This window comes from Dendrobates tinctorius, unplaced genomic scaffold, assembly GCF_039654945.1.
Source record: "Dendrobates tinctorius isolate UK_male_01 unplaced genomic scaffold, ASM3965494v1 ptg000015l, whole genome shotgun sequence".
Taxonomy (NCBI): Eukaryota; Metazoa; Chordata; class Amphibia; order Anura; family Dendrobatidae; genus Dendrobates; species Dendrobates tinctorius.
In genome coordinates, this window is record NW_027361683.1 from 19469707 (window position 1) to 19491274 (window position 21568).

General features: G+C 41.1%; 1 protein-coding gene across 3 annotated transcripts in view; it reads right to left on the reverse strand.

Moving 5' to 3' along the window:
- Window positions 1-21568, reverse strand: part of SH3D21 (SH3 domain containing 21) — a 156088-nt gene that overhangs the window by 124186 nt on the left and 10334 nt on the right. For all 3 annotated transcript variants that reach the window (XM_073562671.1, XM_073562681.1, XM_073562663.1), the window contains exons 2-4: window positions 5610-5770; window positions 4488-4554; window positions 2415-2527 (exon numbers count right to left, since the gene is read on the reverse strand). In XM_073562671.1, coding sequence (XP_073418772.1) covers window positions 2415-2527; window positions 4488-4554; window positions 5610-5770 — 341 coding nt within the window. The remainder of the gene's footprint in view (window positions 1-2414; window positions 2528-4487; window positions 4555-5609; window positions 5771-21568) is intronic.

Consider the following 21568-nt stretch of genomic DNA (forward strand, 5'->3'; position numbering starts at 1 on the left):
TATGGGGCAGCATATGGGGGCATAGTCTATGGAGCAGCATATGGGGGCATAGTCTATGGGGCAGCAAATGGAGCAGCATATGGGGGAATATTCTATGGAGCAGCATATGGGGGCATATTTTATGGAGCAGCATATGGGGCAGCATATGGGGGCATAGTCTATGGAGCAGTATATGGGGGCATAGTCTATGGAGCAGCATATGGGGGCATATTCTATGGGACAGCATATGGGGGCATATTCTATGGAGCAGCATATGGGGGCATATTCTATGGGGCAGCATATGGGGGCATAATCTATGGAGCAGCATATAAGGGCATAATCTATGGAGCATCTTATGGGGGAATAATTTATAGAGAATCTTATGAGGGCATAATCTATGGAGCATCTTATGGGGGCATAATCTATGGAGCATCTTATGGGGCCATAACCTTTATGGAGCATTATACGGCACAAATTATTCTATGGAGCATCTTATGGGGCCATTATTAACCCTTGTGCAGCATTATATGGGGTGTATTTTCTATGGAGCATCTTATGGGGCCCATCATGAACTGTATGGAGCATTATTTGGGGCTCCTGATTCAAAATTGATATTCAAAAACATTTAGGCTGAGTTCACACGTGGTGCTTTTTTCGCGTTTCCGCAGCTGTTTTAACTGCGCGATTTTGCAGCGAAAACACGAAAAATAAGCATCCCATGCATTCCTATGGGATTCCGCAATGCTGTGCTAATGCTGCGGTTTTTACCGCGGTGGAATCGCTTCGCGGTAAAAAAACGCAGCATGCTCATTAATTTTGCGGAATCGCGGCGATCCCGCACCCATAGGAATGCATTGTTCTGCTTACTTTCCGCATGTGGCTGTGCACACCATGCGAAAAGTAAGCGGAACAATTGCGGATGGTACCCACGGTCCAGAGGAGAGGAGACTGTCCTCCAGGCCTTGGGTACCATATCCCTGTAAAAAATAGAATTTAAAATAAAAAATATTGTTATTCTCACCTTCCGACATCCCGCGCAGTCTTCCCGCCTCTCTCCACGCTCCCGTTCCCAGTAATCCTTTGCGAAAATGCCCGCAATGACATCCGTTCTCGCGGGATCACGACGTCTCGCAGTCATTCGCGCGACGTCATCGCGAATGACCGCGAGACGTCGCGATCCCACGAGAACGGACATCATCGCTGGCATTTTCGCAAAGGATTACTGGGAACGAGAGCGTGGAGAGAGGCGGGAAGGCTGCGCGGGACGTCGGAAGGTAAGAATAACACCATTTTTAATTATTTTTATTATTTTTTACATTTTATCTTTTACTACTGATGCTGCATAGGCGGCCTCAGTAGTAAAAAGTTGGTCACACTTGTCAAACACTATGTTTGACGAGTGTGACCAACCTGTCAATCAGTTCTCTAAGCAATGCTACAGATCACTTGGGAAACGCTAGCATTTTGCAAGCTAATTACGCTTGCAAAATGCTAGTTTTTCGGCGGGAAAATCCCGGGAATTTATTATGCGATTTTCCCGCGGAATGGAATTCCGGAACTCTCGCGGTAATTTCCGCGAGAGTTCCGCTACGTGTGAACTTAGCCTTAACCTACTGATGTCTCAATTAATTTTACTTTTATTGGTATCTATTTTTATTTTTGAAATTTACCAGTAGCTGCTGCATTTTTCACCCTAGGCTTATACGCGAGTCAATAAGTTTTCCCAGTTTTTTGTGGCAAAATTTGGGGGGTCGGCTTATACACGAGTACATACAGTACTTATATTCTACAATGCTAAATAACTATATGAAACAGTTTGCCATTAGTACAGCTGATGTCAGATGATGGCTCTATAATGTACATGTGCCAGCATATTACAATTTAACCATCAACTAAAGAGGTAATGTCCATACGAGTGCAAATAAGGCAAATATTATTATGTTGGAAAAAAATCTAATACTATCACTTCTCCTGAGAGATTTTAAAAGGGCCGGTAGCCACTTCCATGGATATTGGTGGGAATAGCAAAGCTTACCTCTTATGCCTAAAGGTGGACATTTCTCAGATGTTCATCAGAAAATAAGCTTTTGTATTTGACTTTTCAACTACGTATAAGTCTATAATTTCCTGTGTTTTGTACAGTACAATTTGGATGTTGTTTTTTATTTAATTATAGGTCTATAATTATCTCTGTGATCTGATGGTGATTGGTATGCATTCAACTGATACATCATTTGTGGCATTGTCAGAAAGTTTCTTACAGACATTAGAAATCTTTCATATGTTCCATACTGTACAGTCTTAGATTGCTCTAGTGATTTCTTACACATTTCCTCTGTATTTAGTGCATGCAACATAATCTGAGTACTTTATATCTAAAATGTATACACAGTAGCATAGAATTAAATAAATGAATAAAGTTTTCTTAATATTACCTCCTCTAGAATCTCCAGAACTTCTCCGGCGACTAGCTCCAATTCATCTTGCTTACCGGGGCTGTATGAGTACTCAGCCCGACACCAGCGTTGTTTCTTCTTCTGAGGACAAACTAGATAAAAAATAGGAGGGTGGTAAAATGTTACTTTCATGCAGATTTATTAATAATAGTAAAGTCGATAAGATATACAGAAACATCAAAGGGTGCTCACCTAAAGAATTTCCCCTGTAGACTTATTTAAAGGGGATATCCAGGACTTTAAAAAGAAAGGCATGTTAGTTGCTAACAGAGGCAACTACCTGTCTGTTGTACTCGGTGCCGGTCACTGACCGCTCCTGCCAGAGATTCAGCAACTTCCTGTCAACAGAGCAGCACTTTCTCTTTCTGTTGACAGGGCGGGACTACTGACATCATACTGAGTGACAACAGGCTTTCCCAATTAGGCAGTTGAAGCTGGCTGTCAATCAGCATGACGCCAGTAGTCCGTCACTGTCAACGGATCTGCATTTTTCACCCACTCCTAGATTTAGCTGAACAGAACATGTGCACTTGGCCTAATAGTATAAACATGAATACAAGACAAAGACTGTGTGCACCGTTTTCAAATTAGACCATAATATACTAAGTTCACTACATATTAGTTTTATATTACAAAAAGCTGCTTTGGTAAAAGGTTACAATTTTATGAAAAAGTGAATATTTACTTAACTTACTGTATTTCTATTTTGATGTAGAGAATCGTAAGAGGGAAAAACAGTAAGAGTATTTTTTCACTTTTATTTTACAATGATATATTTTTAAGGCTAGCACTTTTATAGATAGAAATTATGTGTGATACATTTTTGGGGCAAACTGTTGAGATATTTTCAATATATAATACAGAGAATTTTGATTGTACATCTGTGATGTAGAAAATTGTTGCCAACAGTTGTCACATGAAGTTAACCCATTCCCATAAGCTCTGCTAGGTACCTCTCTTAGGATGCCTTCCTTACTGGCTGGTAACCCTGGCTCATGTAATGCTACCATTCCCATAAAGTTCGTGTAGCTTAAATGAGTAGCCAGATGCTCCTTCTTCCCTTTGACAAACATTGCGCTGAATAAAAGAAACCTGTAAGAAGACTTCTGGTTGTTTTCTCCTTCATTATAAAAAAAAGTCTTCTTCCATAGACAGAAAACAAATCTGTTCTAGAATGTTCTTTTCCACACAGATTATACAGCTTAAAACAATTATATAGGTAGTAAACTTGTCTGCCTACATTTCTGAATTGTGTTGGAAAACCAGTAATTTGACCATAGTGTCATAAGGAAGCTGACCATTTTATGGATTAGAAAGAGCATAATTAAGGCAATTCCCTGGTTAGACACTCAAATTAGACTTCTTGCCAGGGTTGAATATCATTGTGACATCCTTTCTTCCATATGATCACACTAACAGCTTTAAGAATTCTCCAATGACTGCCTGTCTACCCCAACAGAATGAAGTGCTGCAGGGAAATACAGGCTAGATAAGTATTGACTTTAAACACTAGACTTTAAAGGAAACATGTCATGTAAAAAAATACTATTAACCTGCAGATATGTTCTGAAGCTTCTCTGCGCCGGCATTGAAAGCCCTGCTGCCTGGAGGAAATTAAATTTATTCTTCCCAACAGCCTCAGGCTTTCAGACATGGAGGACCAGTCACCATTCAGTGCACATTAGTGTCGTCTGTAACCACTCCCTGGCACTGACTGACAGCCAGATCTAATGTAGAGCCTCTAATACAGAGCCGGCTGTCAGTCAGTGCCGGGTCATGGCTACAACCGCCATTCACTATGTACTGAGCAGTTACTGAAGCTCCACCGCCCCACCCCTATGACTGAAAGCCTGAGGCTGCTGGGAGGACCAAAGTTTCACCAGGAAGCAGGGCTCCCAATGTGGGCGCCAGGCAGCTTCAGAATACTATTAACCTGCAGATGAACTCCACATCTGCAGATTAATAGCGTTTTTAACATGGCATGTTTGCTTTAAGAGATTTCAAGAGATTCTATCCTAGTCGATAAACAGCAACATTTAACAACTTTATTACCATTGGCTTTCCTGATGGATCTTGGAAACCTCTGCCCGTTATCATTAAGAAAAAGTGAAGGAATTTCCTGTGGCAGAAATACAAGAAATATTGGAATGTTTGCAAGCATTTCATGTATTATGTGAAAGCAGTATAACAATGAGTCTTAAGTTGTTTTAGCGGTATTCCACTAGGACTCATGCAGACACTATAAGTATTAAAACAATATGTTCTTCCTGTTTTCAAAGAGCTAATAATATCTCCTTTCAATAGGTATTTGGCACAGACATTTAGAGAGTGTGCAAAGTAGTAATAAACGCAAAAGGTGGCTACTTTGAAGAACCTAGAATATAAGACATACAGTATTTTCAGTTGTTTCACACTTTTTTGTTAATTATATAATTTCACATGTGTTAATTCATAGTTTTGATGCCTTCAGAGTGAATCTACAATTTTCATAGTCATGAAAATAAAGAAAACTCTTTGAATGAGAAGGTGTGTCCAAACTTTTGGTCTGTACTATAGGTCTTTAAAGGGAATCTGTCTCCCTTTTTTTGGACTATCAGCTGCCGGCATTGACATCAGGGGCTTATCTACAGCATTCTGTAATGCACCAGTTCAAGCTATCTCTAATTCGCTGAGTCTGCCACTTACTTGTTCGATTACTCATTTCACCAATTAGTCTTGCCTCAGATTCCCTATTCCCACCTCCCTGGACATGATTGACAGCATACAATCCCTGTCATGATAGGACAGCGGGAATTCTCGCACAAGCGTGAAACATGATAGTGGTCCTACCATAACAGAGAGTGCATGAAGGCTGTCAATCATGCCTAGGGAGACAGGAATAGATAATCTGAGACAGGACTAGTCCGGGAAAAGAGCTGCCAGTCTAACTACTTTTTCCTCATTAGCATACGCCGAATTGCAGAATAAAGTACATTATAGAAAGAGAGCCACATTAGTAAGGCACATAAAATACCATAGGAGAATAAAGGAATTAGAATGCAAACCACTGTAATAGTGATTAGTGACAGGGGATATTAAAGGTTCCCTCTAAATCAATGTATTTCATGGACATTCCTTGCTGTGCTAATGCCCAGATGAGATCTATTAGAACCCGTGATAAACTGATTTCTATACCTTGACAAAACTCTGTGGAAAGAACCCTCTCTTTCCATTGATTTCTCCTTCTAGCCATCCTTCTTCTCCTGTTTTTTTCACATTTCTTACTACTTCACCGACTCTAATGGTTAACTCATCTTCAAGCTGCCCCTGGAAGTCCACAAGGGCCAACATGTCTCCTACAAAGAAAATGACATTAATAAAGAATACAATTAGATTAGTTTATTAGGTCAGGTCCTGCATACAGCTTAAAGTACTTTTTATTTTACCAATCATAAACAATTTTCAGGCTCCTTCCTGGCAATGCCGAATATTGGTTTTGGGGTAATTTGCATAAGCTCATAAATCGATAAGGCATAACCATAAGACATGTTATAACCTTCATCCGAGTAATTCTGGTAATATGTTTTTACTAACACCATTTTGGAGTAGAAACAATTTTTGATCATCTCTTATTCCTTTTTTAAAACCTGCATCAGTCAGGGAGCCGGCATATGACGTTCCAGTACGTCATATGGTGGTAAGGGGTTAATATTTATCCCAGATCTGATCTCTACAGTCAGCATACTCCAGACTTGGATTTTCCTTGGTACACCACCCCCAAAAATCAGACAAAATGTATTTCCATTGTTTTATTTGTTCCACGTGGACTTGATGGAGATAATTACTGATCACAGTTATTTTTCAAAATTTAGGAAAGCTTTATAGCAGTTTTGTCCTCTAGACCCAGGAAAAGGTCAAATCGGACTTTCAATATACAAGTTGTTATCTCAAAAAGAAAATGCTAGGTAACTTCCCTATTTGAAGTTTGCCACTGTGTAACAGAACATGCAATGACTTACATGAACCCTATTTCCTCCTTCCTCCCTTACCCTTCTACATAGATATAACAAATGTTTCTCCACCATCAAGGTTACGGTATTTTACACCTTATTTTAAATGCACTCTCAAGTCTTGGTCTACAATCCAGCTGTCACACCATCCTATTTCTTAATGGCCATTTTTCATCTGTCTCTGTTATATGCTAGACCACTGTGGTTGCACATTTGGCAACTAGCAATTATCTATTCTTATGTCACAACGTAACACTTTATTTCTTTTATGGTTATTTAATAATGGTTGAGTTTTGTATTATTTAGAAAATGCCTAATAAACACATTTATATACTTATTTCGGAGTCAGTACTAAAACTGAGGCCCTGATTCATCAAGATCAGCTTACTTCACACTCTTAATGAATCAGGAGTATCTTAAAAGTGACGTGGAGCTGGCTGAAATTAGAGTGAAAATGCCAAAAGTTGCAATATTTTTTTCGTAACCTTGTGTTACACAAACATTTTGCAACTCTTGAAAGCAATTTTGACCAATTTCCTTGTATAAAAGCATTGATGAATTGAGGCCTTGATCTTAGTCATAAAGTCAATCAAAACAAAGTTAATATCAATAATATTTTTAGCTTCAATAATCCCTGACACCAACCAATACTTTTTCCTACCTGGGAGTATAATATGTATCTCATGGACTTTATCAAAAATCATATTGGATGCAAATGTTTTTCACAAGTGAGAAATGTTAACTTTTGCTTATCTGTTGATAGAATTGACTTCTTATCACTTATACAGAAGCTACTGCCACTATTATGTTGTCATCATTGTAATTATAGATACAGTTACATCAATGTTCCGATTCTATATTTACCTCTTGAGTAAATCATTAAATTATGAGTCTTGGAATATATACAGTATGTTAAATGTTTTGGATGGAAATGAGTCATGAATGCCTCTTTGTCTCATGTCAAAATACCACTTGATAGTTCACTAGTTGTTTTGAAGCGTGTCACCTGTCACATGCCATGTGAGTGATAACGTGACTAAGGTCATTTTTTTGTATATGACTATTGTCATTAAAAAAAATGAGAGCTTTCCGAAGGAGTTCAGTGAGACTACTCCACTTCCTTGCTTTGTTCAGGAGTAGGCATATTCATAAATCCAGTTAAGCTTCAATATTGTCAAACATGAATGTTTTCCAGAAAAGGATTACTTACCGCAAAACTTCGGAATCACCTTAAGAGACACAACTATCATCTAACAAGTTACTGAGACATCAGAAAGCGGCATCGCTGTTAGTAAAGGGACTAGTTTGCCTACATATGTAAAGGACAAAGGGGTAACTATGCTTAGTTTAGAGTTTTCTATACCCCAAAAATTTGTTTCCTTTTAAAAGCTATGGGTTAATACACCGGTAATGCAGATATTGCACCGCCTTCATTCAAAGTTAATGATCAAATGTGTTAATCCCTTCATCCCTCAGCCCGTTTTCACCTTCCTGACCAGGCCAATTGTTTGAATTCTGACCAGTGTCACTTTATTTTATGACAGTGGTAAAATTTCTTTGATATATTTATTTGTGAAAATATAGGAAATTTTGTGGAAATTTGGAAATTTTCAAACTTTTAATTAGTATGCCCTTAAAACACAATTATGTCACACAAATAGTTCATAAGTAACATTTACCACACGTCTACTTTACATCTGTATAATTTTAGAAACATATCGTATATACTCATGTATAAGCCGAGTTTTTCAGCACCTTTCTTTTTTGCTGAAAAAGACCCTCCTCGGCTTATACATGAGTCACGGTCCCACTTACTTGGCATCCGCTGCAGTGCGGGTGTTCCCCGGTCTCTCCCGCTCATCTGCGCGCTCCCCTGTAGCCTCTGTGAGTGTTCTGGTGGCTGCTGACAGGGCCAGCGGTCGGAGTTAGTACTGGGGCATGTGCTGGGATCCTGAGCAGGCGGGGACACTGGTGCGCTATGTGGGCCAGGTGCCTGTGCCGCCTCTTGCTCAGGTCCCCCGGTACTTGCAATATTCACCCCTCCCTGTTCCACCGCCGTGCTGTGTCTTCCGCATCCTCTGACTGTGACGTTCAGCTCAGAGGGCGCGATGACGTGATTAGTGAACGCCCTCTGCCTGAACAGTCACTGCAGAGAGACAGCGACGTTGAGGAGCAGCGGTCAGTGACGAGAGGTGAGTATCTAATTTTTTTTTGCAGCAGCATTATACGGTATATGGGCATCTTATGGGGCTCATCATGAACATTATAGAGCATATTGTATGGGGCACGTTTTGGGGCCAAGAATCAACTTTATGGAGCATTATATGGGGTATATTTTGTATGAAGCATGTTATGGTGTCAATAATCAACTTTATGGTGCATTATATGGGGCATATTTTGTATGGAGCATCTTATAAAGCCCATAATCAACTTTATGGAGCATTATATGGGGTATATTTTGTATGGAGCATCTGCTGCATTTCCCACCCTAGGCTTATACTCGAGTCAATAAGTTTTCCCACTTTTTTTGTCGTAAAATTAGGTGCCTCGGCTTATACTCGAATGGGCTTATACACAAGTATATACGGTATATTTTTTCTGCTAGAAGGGTTAAAAATTCATCAAAAATTTCTAATTTTTCCAACAAAATTTATAAAATCATTTTTTAGGGACCACATTTGAAGTGAGGGGCCTATGTGACAGAAAATACCAAAAGTGACACCATTCTAAAAGCGGCACCCCTAAGACTGCTCAAAACCACATTCAAGAAATATATTCACCCTTCAGGTGCTTCACAGGAATTAAGGTAATGTAGATGGAAAAAATTAACATTTTACTTGTTTTACAAAAATGTTATTTAGCCCCAAATTTTCTCTTGTCACAAGGGTAACAGGAAAAAATGGACCCCAAACTTTGTTATGCAATTTCTCCTTAGTATGTCAATACACCATATGTTGGGGAAAACTACTGTTAGGGTGCACGGAAGGGTTTGTGTTATGATTAGGTCACAGAGGAGGATAGCTGGGGAATAAGCTAGGCAACCAGAAAACCAGAAAGGTTGGTAACTAAGCAGATTGCAGACCCCTAAAACTAACAACACAACTAGAATTAGCCGTGGGACATACCTACGATGCCCTAGACACCTCGGCACAGCCAAAGAGTAAACTAAGCCTAAAGCAAGAAAGGGGAAAGCTAAACTGCCCCAGAGTGGAACCCAAAGGAATAGATAGCCCCCAAACATATATTGCCGGTGGGACAAGATGAGGCATAAACACAGGCAGAAACTAGAGTAAGCAAATGATGGGGCCCAAACTGTCTAGATAGAACAGGACAGGAAAGATACTGTCTGCAATCACGCATAAAACCCTAAGAAAAATCCAACATGTCTGATATGCAAAAATACTGAGGCCACACGACCTCTCCCCCACTAGATCAGAATTCTGGTGTGAACTGGAAGCAAAACAAAAGATACTGATATAACAGGGGACTAGCAATACTGAACAGACTGACATAAGCTGTGGCATATGGAACGGGGTCTAGTACTGGTCCCAGCAGGGAACAATGCTGAACCCACACAGCAAAGCAGAAAAAGGCAAAAAATGGATCGAATGCAAAAAGATTCCGGCAAACAAATAACTTATCTGAATGATGCAGGACCAAGCAGGGGGCAAGCGGACTTCAAAATGCACAGGAAGAAAACCAAAACACCAGCAACAACTGAGGGAAGCTTGCTGACTTAAATCTTCCCAGTCTGTAACATCTGACCTCAAATCATCCTCTTCAGGTGATTGACTTCTGTCAACCCGAACAGCTCCATTACCCGCAGCAACCACCAGAGGGAGCCCAAACTCAGAAGTCAGGTCACAAGTGTTCACAACAGGCTTGGCAAGGAAGGAATACAGTTTGACTTTTTGAACACAAAATTGGCAGGAATGGAGAGCCCCTGATGTGCCTAAACAGTGGATCTCCCCCACAAGTGACCTCATATTGGAAACTAAACCCCTCAATAAATGTATTTAGATGTATGGTGAGCACCATGAACCTTCAAGTGCTTCACAGAAGTTTATAATGTTGAGCCGTGGAAATGCAAAATCAAATTTTAACCACAAAAATGATGTTTTGGTCCCAATGTTTTCATTTTAAAAAGGATGGAAGGAGAAAATGGACCCCGAAGTTTGTTGTGCAATTTCTACTAAGTACACCGATACCCCATATGTGGGGGAAAATTACTGTTTGGGCACACAGCAGGACTTGGAATGGAATTAGTGACAATTTGGAAAGCATTTGTTGATGGAATGGTCTATGGGCATCATGTTGCATTTGGAGAGCCACTAATGTGCCTATACAGTTGCAAACCCCACAAGGAACCCCATTTCCATAGGGGATTTTACTAGATGTGTGGTGAGCACCTTGAAACCACAGGTGCATCACAGAATTTTACAAAGTGGATCTGTGAAAATAAAAAAAATTAGATTTTTCTCAATAAAAATGTTGCATTAGTCACGATTTTTTACATTTTCACAAGGATAGCAGGAGAAAGTGGACCCCAAAATTTGTTGTGCAATTTCTCCTGAGTACAGCGATACCCCATATGTGGGGGAAAACTACTGTTTGAATGCACATCAGGGCTTTGAATGGAAGGAGTGACTTTTGGAAAGCTGCCTTTGATTAATTGATCTGCGGGCATCATGTCGTGTTTACAGAGCCCATGATGTGCCTAAACAGTGGAAACCCCCACAAATGACCATATATTGGAAGTGATCTAGTGTTTTCCTGGTATGTGAATTTTATAATGTGGTGGCATGAATAAGTTGCATCAGGTTGACATACGTAAGTTGTGTAAAGGGCAACAGCTGTGTAAGTCATAAATAAATTTAGTAGTCCATGAATGAGTAGTAAAGTTTGAAACATTGTTCTATACACAGGCCAAGTTTGTCGGGGCAGGCGTTGCACTACCAAGTGTTGTCCTTTCATCTCCCTTTTGTAACACATTCTGCGACCTTCCTTTCATTGCCGTTTGAGCAACCTCACCTGGCAAATGTTGCCCATGGTACGATACGGGAACCTTCATTTCCAGAAGATGGGACCCGCTCTTTCTTGACTTACAAATATTAGGGACTTGATTATTAGCTCTTGGAACTGAAGGAATGTGCCAGTCTGGCTTGTATATCACGACAGCATGAAAGAGTTATACATTGCCATCTGTATGATGTTCATGGCCTGCTTCTTTACCTTAGCTTTCCGCATGGCACTGTATATCTGGAGGACCTTATCAGAGAGATCAACTCCCCCAAAATTTTTATTGTACCCCAGGACACAGTATGGTATGGGGACCTCATACACTGGTGGGGGTGCTGCCATCACCATGTATGGTGGTCTAGAAAAGTTCATCCCTATGTCCTTGTACTTGACCACCAGCATGTTGTTGCTACATTGGGCTCTGTTCTAACTTTTTTTTATCAGCTGCCTAATTAGTGACCTAGGGAGTCCTCTCTGGTTTATGCGCCAAATACTGTATGCTGTGGTATCTCTGGCAGAGAGGGTCTTGAAGAGTGGGATGCTGGTATAAAAGTAATCTACGTATGGGGGATAATCTTGATCCAGCAGTGTGTGCACCAAATCCCACACAATTTTCCACTCACTCCCAGGACAGGGGACTTTTCAAAAGTCAAAGTTTGGGTCATTGCTGGAAGACACAGTACATTACCACTGTAATGCAAAAATTTGTGGATGACCTCAAAATATTTACTGGTCATAGCCATGCAGAACACTGGAGTGTTATACACTGCTCAAAAAATAAAGGGAACGCTTAGGCTATGTGCACACGTACCGGAACTCTAGTGGAAATTACCGCGAGAATTCTGGAATTCCAGTCCGCGGGAAAATCGTATTTTAAATTCCCGCGATTTTCCCGCGGAAAAACTAGCATTTTGCAAGCGTATTTAGCTTGCAGAATTGCTAGCGTTTTCCAAGCGATCTGTAGCATCGCTTGGAGAACTGATTGACAGGTTGGTCACACTCGTCAAACACAGTGTTTGACGAGTGCGACCAACTTTTTACTACTGAGGCCACCTATGCAGCATCAGTAGTAAAAGATAAAATGTAAAAAAAAAATAAAAAATGGTGTTATTCTTACCTTCCGATGTCCCGCGCATCCGTTCCCAGTAATCCTTTGCGAAAATGCCCGCGAGAACGGACGCCATCGCGGGCATTTTCGCAAAGGACTACTGGGAACGAGAGCGTGAAGAGAAGCGGGAAGGCTGCGCGGGACGTCGGAGGGTGAGAATAACAATATTTTTTATTTTTAAATTCTATTTTTTACAGGGATATGGTACCCAAAGCCCGGAGGACAGTCTCCTCTCCTCCGGACCCTGGGTACCATCCGCAAATGTTCTGCTTACTTTCCGCATGTTGTGCACAGCCACATGCGGGAAGTAAGCGGAACAATGCATTCCTATGGGTGCGGGATCGCCGCGATTCCGCAAATTAATGAGCATGCTGCGGTTTTTACCGCGAAGCGATTCCGCCGTGGTAAAAACCGCAGCATTAGCACAGCATTGCGGAATCCCATAGGAATGCATGGGATGCTTATTTTTCGCGTTTTCGCGGCAAAATCGCGCAGTTAAAACCGCCGCGGAAGCGCAAAAAAAACGCCACGTGTGAACTCAGCCTTAAATAACAGAATATAACTCCAAGTAAATCAAACTTCTGTGAAATCAAACTGTCCACTAAAGGTACTGTCACACTTAGCGATGCGCCAGCGATCCCGACCAGCGATATGACGGGTCAGGATCGCTGGTGCATCGCTAAGTGGTCGCTAGTAAGCTGCCACACAGGCAGACCTCACCAGCGACATCGCAGGGGTCGGGGGTCACTACTTACCTGTCAGACGAGGCGATCCAGCGTCCTCCCGCCCACGTCCACGCGTCGCTCGTCTCCACAGCAGGAAGCCCAGCAGGAAGCTGACGATGAGAAACGGCCCAGGACGTTCTCGCGCGATCAGCGATAACCAGCGGGGGAGCGGTCGGAGGTAAGTATCAGACATAGCGATATCGCTAGCAATATCGCTATAACGTCACAAAAACCAGTGATGTTATAGCGATATTGCTAGTGATATCACTTAGTGTGACAGGCCCTAGGAAGCAACACTGATTGACAATCAATTTCACATGCTGTTTTGCAAATAGAATAGACTACAGATGGAATTTATTGGCAATTATCAAGACACCCTCAATAAAGGAGTGGTTCTCCAGGTGGGGATTACAGACCACATCTCAGTACCAATGCTTTCTATAGAATCATAGAATCGTAGAGTTGGAAGGGACCTCCTGGGCCATCTGGTCCAACCCCCTGCTCAAAGCAGGATTCGCTAAATCATCCCAGTCAGATGTCTGTCCAGCCTCTGTTTGAAGACTTCCATTGAAGGAGAACTCACCACTTCTCGTGGCAGCCTGTTCCACTCATTGATCACTCTAACTGTCAAAAAGTTTTTTCTAATATCTAATCTGTGTCTCTTCCCATTCAGTTTCATCCCATTGCTTCTAGTTTTTCCTTGTGCAAATGAGAATAAAGTTGACCCTTCTACAATGTGACAGCCCTTTAGATATTTGTAGACAGCTATTAAGTCTCCTCTCAGTCTTCTCTTTTGCAAACTAAACATTCCCAAATCCTGCAACCTTTCCTCATAAGACAGGGTTTGCAGACCGGTCACCATTCTGGTCGCTCTTTTCTGAACTTGCTCCAGTTTGTTGATGTCTTTTTTAAAATGTGGTGCCCAAAACTGGACACAATATTCCAGATGAGGTCTGACCAAAGAGTAGAGGGAAATAATGACTTCACGTGATCTAGACTGTATGCTTCTGTTAATACATCCTAGAATTGCATTTGCCTTTTTTGCTGCTGCATCACACTGTTGACTCATATTCAGTCTGTGATCTATTAGTATACCCAAGTCTTTTTCACATGTGCTGTCACTTAGCCCTATTCCTCCCATTCTATATATGCTTTTTTCATTTTTATTGCCCAGATGTAGTACTTTGCATTTCTCCCTGTTAAAAACCATTCTGTTAGTTGCTGCCCACTTCTCCAGTTTATTTAAATCTTTTTGAATCCTCTCTCTCTCTTCTCTAGTATTAGCTATCCCTCCTAGCTTTGTGTCATCAGCAAATTTAATCAGTTTACCCTCAATTCCTTCATCTAAATCGTTGATAAAGATGTTGAACAATACAGGGCCCAGGACAGAGCCCTGTGGTACCCCACTTGAGACATTCTTCCAACTGGATGTGCAGCCATTTACGACCACTCTTTGGGTCCGATCACTAAGCCAGTTATGAATCCACCTAACAGTTGCCTTGTCCATTCCATACTTAGTCATTTTTTCAATAAGGATTGTATGAGAGACTTTGTCAAATGCTTTGCTGAAGTCAAGATATACTATATCTACAGCATTTCCTTGATCCACCCAATCAGTGATACCGTCATAGAAGGAAATTAAGTTAGTCTGACATGACTTATTAGTTAGAAACCCATGCTGACTCTGTTTAATCACTTCATTCTTATCCAGGTATTGACATACTTGTTGTTTAATAATTTGTTCAAAGATCTTTCCTGGTATAGAAGTCAGACTCACCGGCCTATAGTTGCCTGGGTCCACCTTCTTCCCCTTTTTGAAGATAGGAACAACATTTGCTGACTGATGTTTTGGTCACTTTTGAATGTTGGTTGTACTTTCACACTCTTGGTAGCATGAGACGGACTCTACAACCCACACAATTGGCTCAGATAGTGCAGCTCATCCATGATGGCACATCAATGTGAGCTGTGGCAAGAAGGTTTGCTGTGTATGTCAGCGTACTGTCCAGAGGCTGGAGACAGGCCAGTACACCAGGAGACATGGAGGGGGCCATAGGAGGGCAACAACCCAGCAGCAGGACCGCTACCTCAGCCTTTGTGCAAGGAGGAACAGGAGGAGCACTGCCAGAGCCCTGCAAAATGACCTCCAACAGGCCACAAATGTGCATGTGTCTGCACAAACGGTTAGAAACTGACTCTATGAGGATGGTCTGAGTGCCCGACATCCACAGATGGGGGTTGTGCTCACAGCCCAACACCATGCAAGACACATGGCAATTGCCACAGAACACCAGGATTGGCATATTCGCCACTGGTGCCCTGTGCTCTTCACAGATGAAAGCAGGTTCACACTGAGCAAATGTGACAGACGTGACAGTCTGGAGATGCCGTGGAGAGCGATCTGCTGCCTGCAACATCCTTCAGCATGACCGGTTTGGCAGTGGGTCAGTAATGGTGTGGGGTGGCATTTCTTTGGAGGGCCGCACGGTGTTGGGCTGTGAGCACAACCCCCATCTGTGGATGTCGGGATGAGTTACAAGATCATGAAAAGAGTTTTCCTTGTTTTCCTAGCCTTCACAGTCACAGATCTTAATCCTATGGATCTTCTCAGAATGAGGAAGAATGGATTATTCAGAGCATGTCAATCAATCTGGGAGAAACTATCCTGTCTGCATGGGCCAATATTTCTGAAGAATGTTTTTAAAATCTAGTGAAATCAATGCCACAACAAAACTGGCCATTCAGTGTATTAGGCTACGTTACCACGGTGAGTTTTTTACGTTGTGTATTTTCAAATAAATGCAAGTAACCTATTTTATGTAAGGGGTTCAGAAATGGTTCACAAAATCTGCAACATAAAAAACTCACCAAAAGCTCATCGTGGTTATGTAGCCTAATAGAAATCTCTAGTAGCGTGCTATAGTGTTTTACTTTCCAGCAAAGAATTGCCTGAAAAGTATAGAAAAGTATGCACTTTTCAACTCAGAGCAGAACTTATTATATCTGGGTATGAGGCATCTAAATATTAATAACAATGTTCTCATCCACTGACGGCAAACAATAATGCAAAAAGTGGTGAGGAATGTAAACTCAAATGCATAACAAAATTGTAAAATGGATGCTTATAGATGTATTAGGTATGTTCATAAAACACTATAAAACCTAATTGCTTTACAGGGTTGATTTATACATAGCAAGTTTTAGAAAATATGAAAAATCATGTTGTTTTTTAAAAAGCCAAAAACACCCACCAGAATAAAATGTGATTAGGTATTATGCATCTATTAAAATTTGGAGTTTATTTGATGTATTTGCACATGAGGGCAAACAATTTTAGCAAAGTTCTAAACATTATGACGACATTGAGGGTTATTCACAAAATCACAAGCAATCGGCTGTTAGGCTTTTGAATGGGGCTGAGCATATTGGGGACAGGGACAATAATGTATGTAAAGTGATGCGGAATATGATACCACTATATAAGCAAAGCATAATAATAAAGAACTGGGCTCTGCAAGCGTCTTCAATAAAACCGAGCTGTGCATGTTTGGTCTCTGCTTTATTGATCATTAATGGGCCTGTTGGATATAGCCGAGTAAAGCTCTTTGCTTTCTCCAAGCGTCCTACAGAGAAGATTGAGCTTGCACACCTTTGCTCCAAACAAGATGGAACTGCTGAGCCCCCATCTCGAGACTGTTATGGATCCCTGCGGTCTATCGTCCAGCGATCAGCAAGTTATCCCCTATCCTTGGATAGAGAATAACTTGAGATTTTGTAAATAACCCCATTAATTCAATTCATAATGTAATTAATTAAGCTAATGAGCATATCTAATTGGTTTAACTGCATAAGACACAATGAATGTATCGACATTACGACATATTAGTCAACCCTTATTTAAAGAGAACCTATCACCAGTCTGTGGCTGCCCTTGTTTTAAGAACACTGTGGGAAGGCTTTGACTGTTGATTTTGTTAAAAAAATTAAATTAACAAAAACACTCATAACACTTCCTAGTGAAAGGTTAAAGGACCCAACTTTCAAGCAAAACTTAAAGTGCAACATCCAGGTTGTGGGATCCAATGGCTCCCCTCACTGAGAAGGCCTGAAATATTGACTGTTATTGTGAGATCTCAAGATTTGGACTGAACCAGCGGTGCTGCTGCTATCGCTCAGTAGTATCAGTAGAGCGGTTACTGATCAGAAAACACTTAGTAAATGACGTGGCAGTGCTGATTAAGCTCAATGCACAAGATCTCATGATAACACATAAGATTTCACACATTCTCTGTGAGAAGAGCCATGGGGGTTTCTAGGATTCCACTATGTGTGCCTACAATTCGGAAGTTTGGAGCAGACTTTTGCTAAAAAGTGGGGTCATTTAGCCTGGCATAAGGAAGTGTTCTGACTGAGCATTTTTACAAATCATCTCTCTGTTGCTATCTACAGTTTTCTTAAAGAGGGTAGCTATAAACAGATGATAGTCACTCTTTAAAATTCTTGAAGGACACCCTCTTTTTATGTTGGCGATTACTCTACAGCAAAACCACAGGCGGCTAATTGTAAAATGCTGAGGCATTCCAACACGACGGTGGACATTTTTAAATACTATAGATTGGATTTTAAAAATCTCATGTTTAGTGGCTCCAGGGTCGCTACTGGCGACTATTCCTTCACAGCTGATCGAATCAGTTTTAACCAATTAATGTAAAAAATCCCTCCTATAGTAGACTGGTTGAGACTTTACTATTCTATATATTATACTTTGCAAATTTGAAATATTCACATTAGCCATGAAAGCAATTCTCTATTACATAATGTTGGCTGAAACTCAAAATCCAAATGGATTCTCTCTCTCGTGCATACTTCATTGCATAGTTTACAGGTCTGCTTACCAACACAGTAAGCAAATGACACTGCATAGGACACAAGCTTCTGTGAGACCAACAGCAATGCTTGCCAGGGGCTGATGGTGTATATTGATAAGCGTAACAAAGAACACTCTGATCTACATCCAAGTGGAAGAGATGATTTTGATATAGAGTATAGATTTATGGAACATGCCTAAAAATAAAAAGATCTACTACTCTTAGCAATTCCCTGACAGTGCTCTTTTAAATCTACCCACATCTCCAAATGATCTCTGTGCTTTCTGTTTAGTCTGGATGGGCATATAACCCCTGTAGTTTATAACTGGCGGGTAATAGTTTTGACTAACGAATTACCAATGCAGGTATGAATATGATATGCTAACACCATCTATATACTGCCTGCTTGGTCTAGCTCAGTGTTCAAGTTTTCCAGACTTTCTTAGTGTTGCACAGGTGAGAGAAACGTGTGACAATTTTTGCTGATGATTCCATCATCTTTGCAATAACAAGGAAATCCTAAAAACAAGATGTTTTGGGAACCGTGAGGTCTGAAGTTTGGGAATCTGGTCCAGATGGACATGCTGTGTCTGCTGCAGGCAATCAATGGCCACATAGTGATCACATTTAAGGCTAAAAATTTGCTGCAGTGGGCAAGCCTGTTTGACCAGAAAAGGGTATACAGAGCAACTCCATACCATCTCAATTGCAAAAATTTTTGGATACTGCATAAAAAGTAAAGAAAATAAGAATGCAATGATGTGTAAATCTATTACAGCCATATTTTGTTCACAACAGAACAGCAGATAGTATCGGCCCCTTAAAAGCTGATAACAATATAATTATAGAGAACAAAGAAAAGGCTAAGATATTAAATAGTCACTTTTCATCTGTGTTCACCAATAAACTGTCTGTTCCAGAGATCTTTCAACAAGTTAAAAATCAAAGTTCACCACCTGATATAACAAGTATAATATAAAATGAAGTATCCCTCCATCTGAGCAAATTAAGCACTGACAAATCCCCCGACCCAGATGGCATTCATCCACAGATATTGAGGAAATTCAGCTTAGTAATTGACAGCCCAATGAATCTCATATTCTTAGACTTTCTTGTAACACCGTTGATTCCACAGGATTGGAGGATGGCTCACATGGTACCGATATTTAAGATAGGTAAGAGGGTGGATCCAGGCAACTACCATCCGGTAAGTCTGACATCGGTAGTATGCAAAATTTTTGAGGGCATCATAAGAGATGACCTGCAAAAATATATTGCAGAGAATATTATAATAACTGTCAACCAGCACAGATTCATGAAAGATAAGCCATGTCTAACCAACATGTTGGGTTTCCACGAGGAGGTAAGTGCAAATCTGGATGTTGGTAATGCGGCTGAGGTTATTTATCTGGACTTTGAAAAGGTATTTGATACAGTTCCACATAACAGACTTATACTGAAGCTCCATAAGCAGTGACTGGAAGAAACTATATGCAGATGGATAAGGAACTGGTTGAAAGGCAGGAAGCAAAGAGTTTTCATAAATGGTACATTCTCTAAATGGGTGTCATGTCGGACACTGTTCACACCAGGGTGTCCGGCAGACAGCAGTAATACCCCATCCTACCACATGGTTCTCAGCGGCGCTGGTTGGTCTTCTGATCCGGCTTGGATTGGGTTAACCAGGTTGTCATTCTGGCTGAGGGCTTAGCCACGCCCTCTGTCTTTAAATTGCCCTGTGTGACTATGGACGTCGCCGACTATAGCTCTTGCCTTGTGCTAAGCGATACCGGTCTGGAGTGGTGGTCTAAGGAGCTTACGGTTGCTGGTGTAGTATATTCCATTGTTGCCATTTTGCCTCCCTGTGTTGTATAATTTGGTTGCCCTTGCACATTACTGTATTCCCCTGTGTGTACGCGGTGTGGTGCATTTCCGTTATCCCTGTCCATACTTATTTGTGGGGTCTGGTGTTTGGTCTCCTCACTGGGTGGAGGGTGGTGGGTTCAGCTTAGGGCTGGACAGGAGACAAGGACAGGGTGGAGGCCCAGGCAGGCACACCTTCAGTGTAAACCCTGGGTTGAGGGACAGACAGGGTTTCCCCTAGTCTGAGGGACACCGCAGGGGCCCCGGGGTTTCAGCCTAAAGTTACCTAGGCTTCCCATGACAATGGGATATAGTCACCAGTGGGGTACCGCAGGGATTTGTGCTAGGACTGATTCTGTTTAACCTATATATAAATGGCCTAGTGGATGGGATTGAGAGTATCAGTCTTTGCTGATGACACCAAACTATGTAGGATACTAAAATCTGACCTTGACAGTACAATATTAGAAAATGATCTGGATAAGATGTCTGAATGGGCAAACACTTGGCAAATGAGATTTATTGCAGATAAATGTAGAGTAATGCACCTAGAATGGAGTAATCCTATTGCTGCATATAATAATAATAATCTTTATTTTTATATAGCACTAACATATTATGCAGCGCTTTACAGTTTTGGCACACATTATCATCACTGTCCCCGATGGGGCTCACAATCTAAATTCCCTATCAGTATATCTTTTGGAATGTGGGAGGAAACCAGAGTACCCGGAGGAAACCCACGCAAACACGGGGAGAACATACAAACTTCTTGCAGATGTTGTCCTTGGTGGGATTCGAACCCAGGACTCCTGTGCTGCAGTGCTATCCACTGAGCCACCGTGCTGCCAAATACATATGCACTAAATGGGACCATACTCGGGACTACAGAACAGGAGAAGGATTTGGGTATTCTGGCTACAAGTAAGCTGAGCAGCAGTGCTCAATGTCAAGCTTTAGCTGCAAAAGCAAATAAGATTTAAGGATGTATAAAAAGAGAGGTAAAATCCCTTGATCCCAACATATTATTACCCCTTTATAAATCGCTTGTGAGGTCACATATAGAATATGGGACACAGTTTTGGGCCCCACTTTTAAAAAAGGATATTCAGAAATTAGAGTCATTTCAAAGGCGCGCAATTAGATTATTACAAGGGATGGAAGGCCTCTCATTTGATAAAAGGTTGGAAAAGTTGGGCTTGTTTAGCTTAGAAAAAAAGACGCCTCAGAGGGGATCTCATTTACATGAATAAATACATGTGTGGTCAGTATAAAGTACTGACACATGACTTATCATTCTTAGGACCAGGGGGCACTCATTACTGGTGGAAGAAAGGCAATTCTGACAGGTGAATAGGAAAGGGTTCTTTACAGTTAGAGCAGTCAGAATGTGGAAAGCTTTACCACAGGAGGTAGTAAGGGCAGACACTAGAACAGCTTTTAGGAAATGGCTGGATGCTTTCCTCAATACTCATAATAGTAATAATAATCTTTATTTTTTTTATATACCACTAACATATTCCGCAGCACCTTACAGTTTGCTGACATTATCATCACTGTC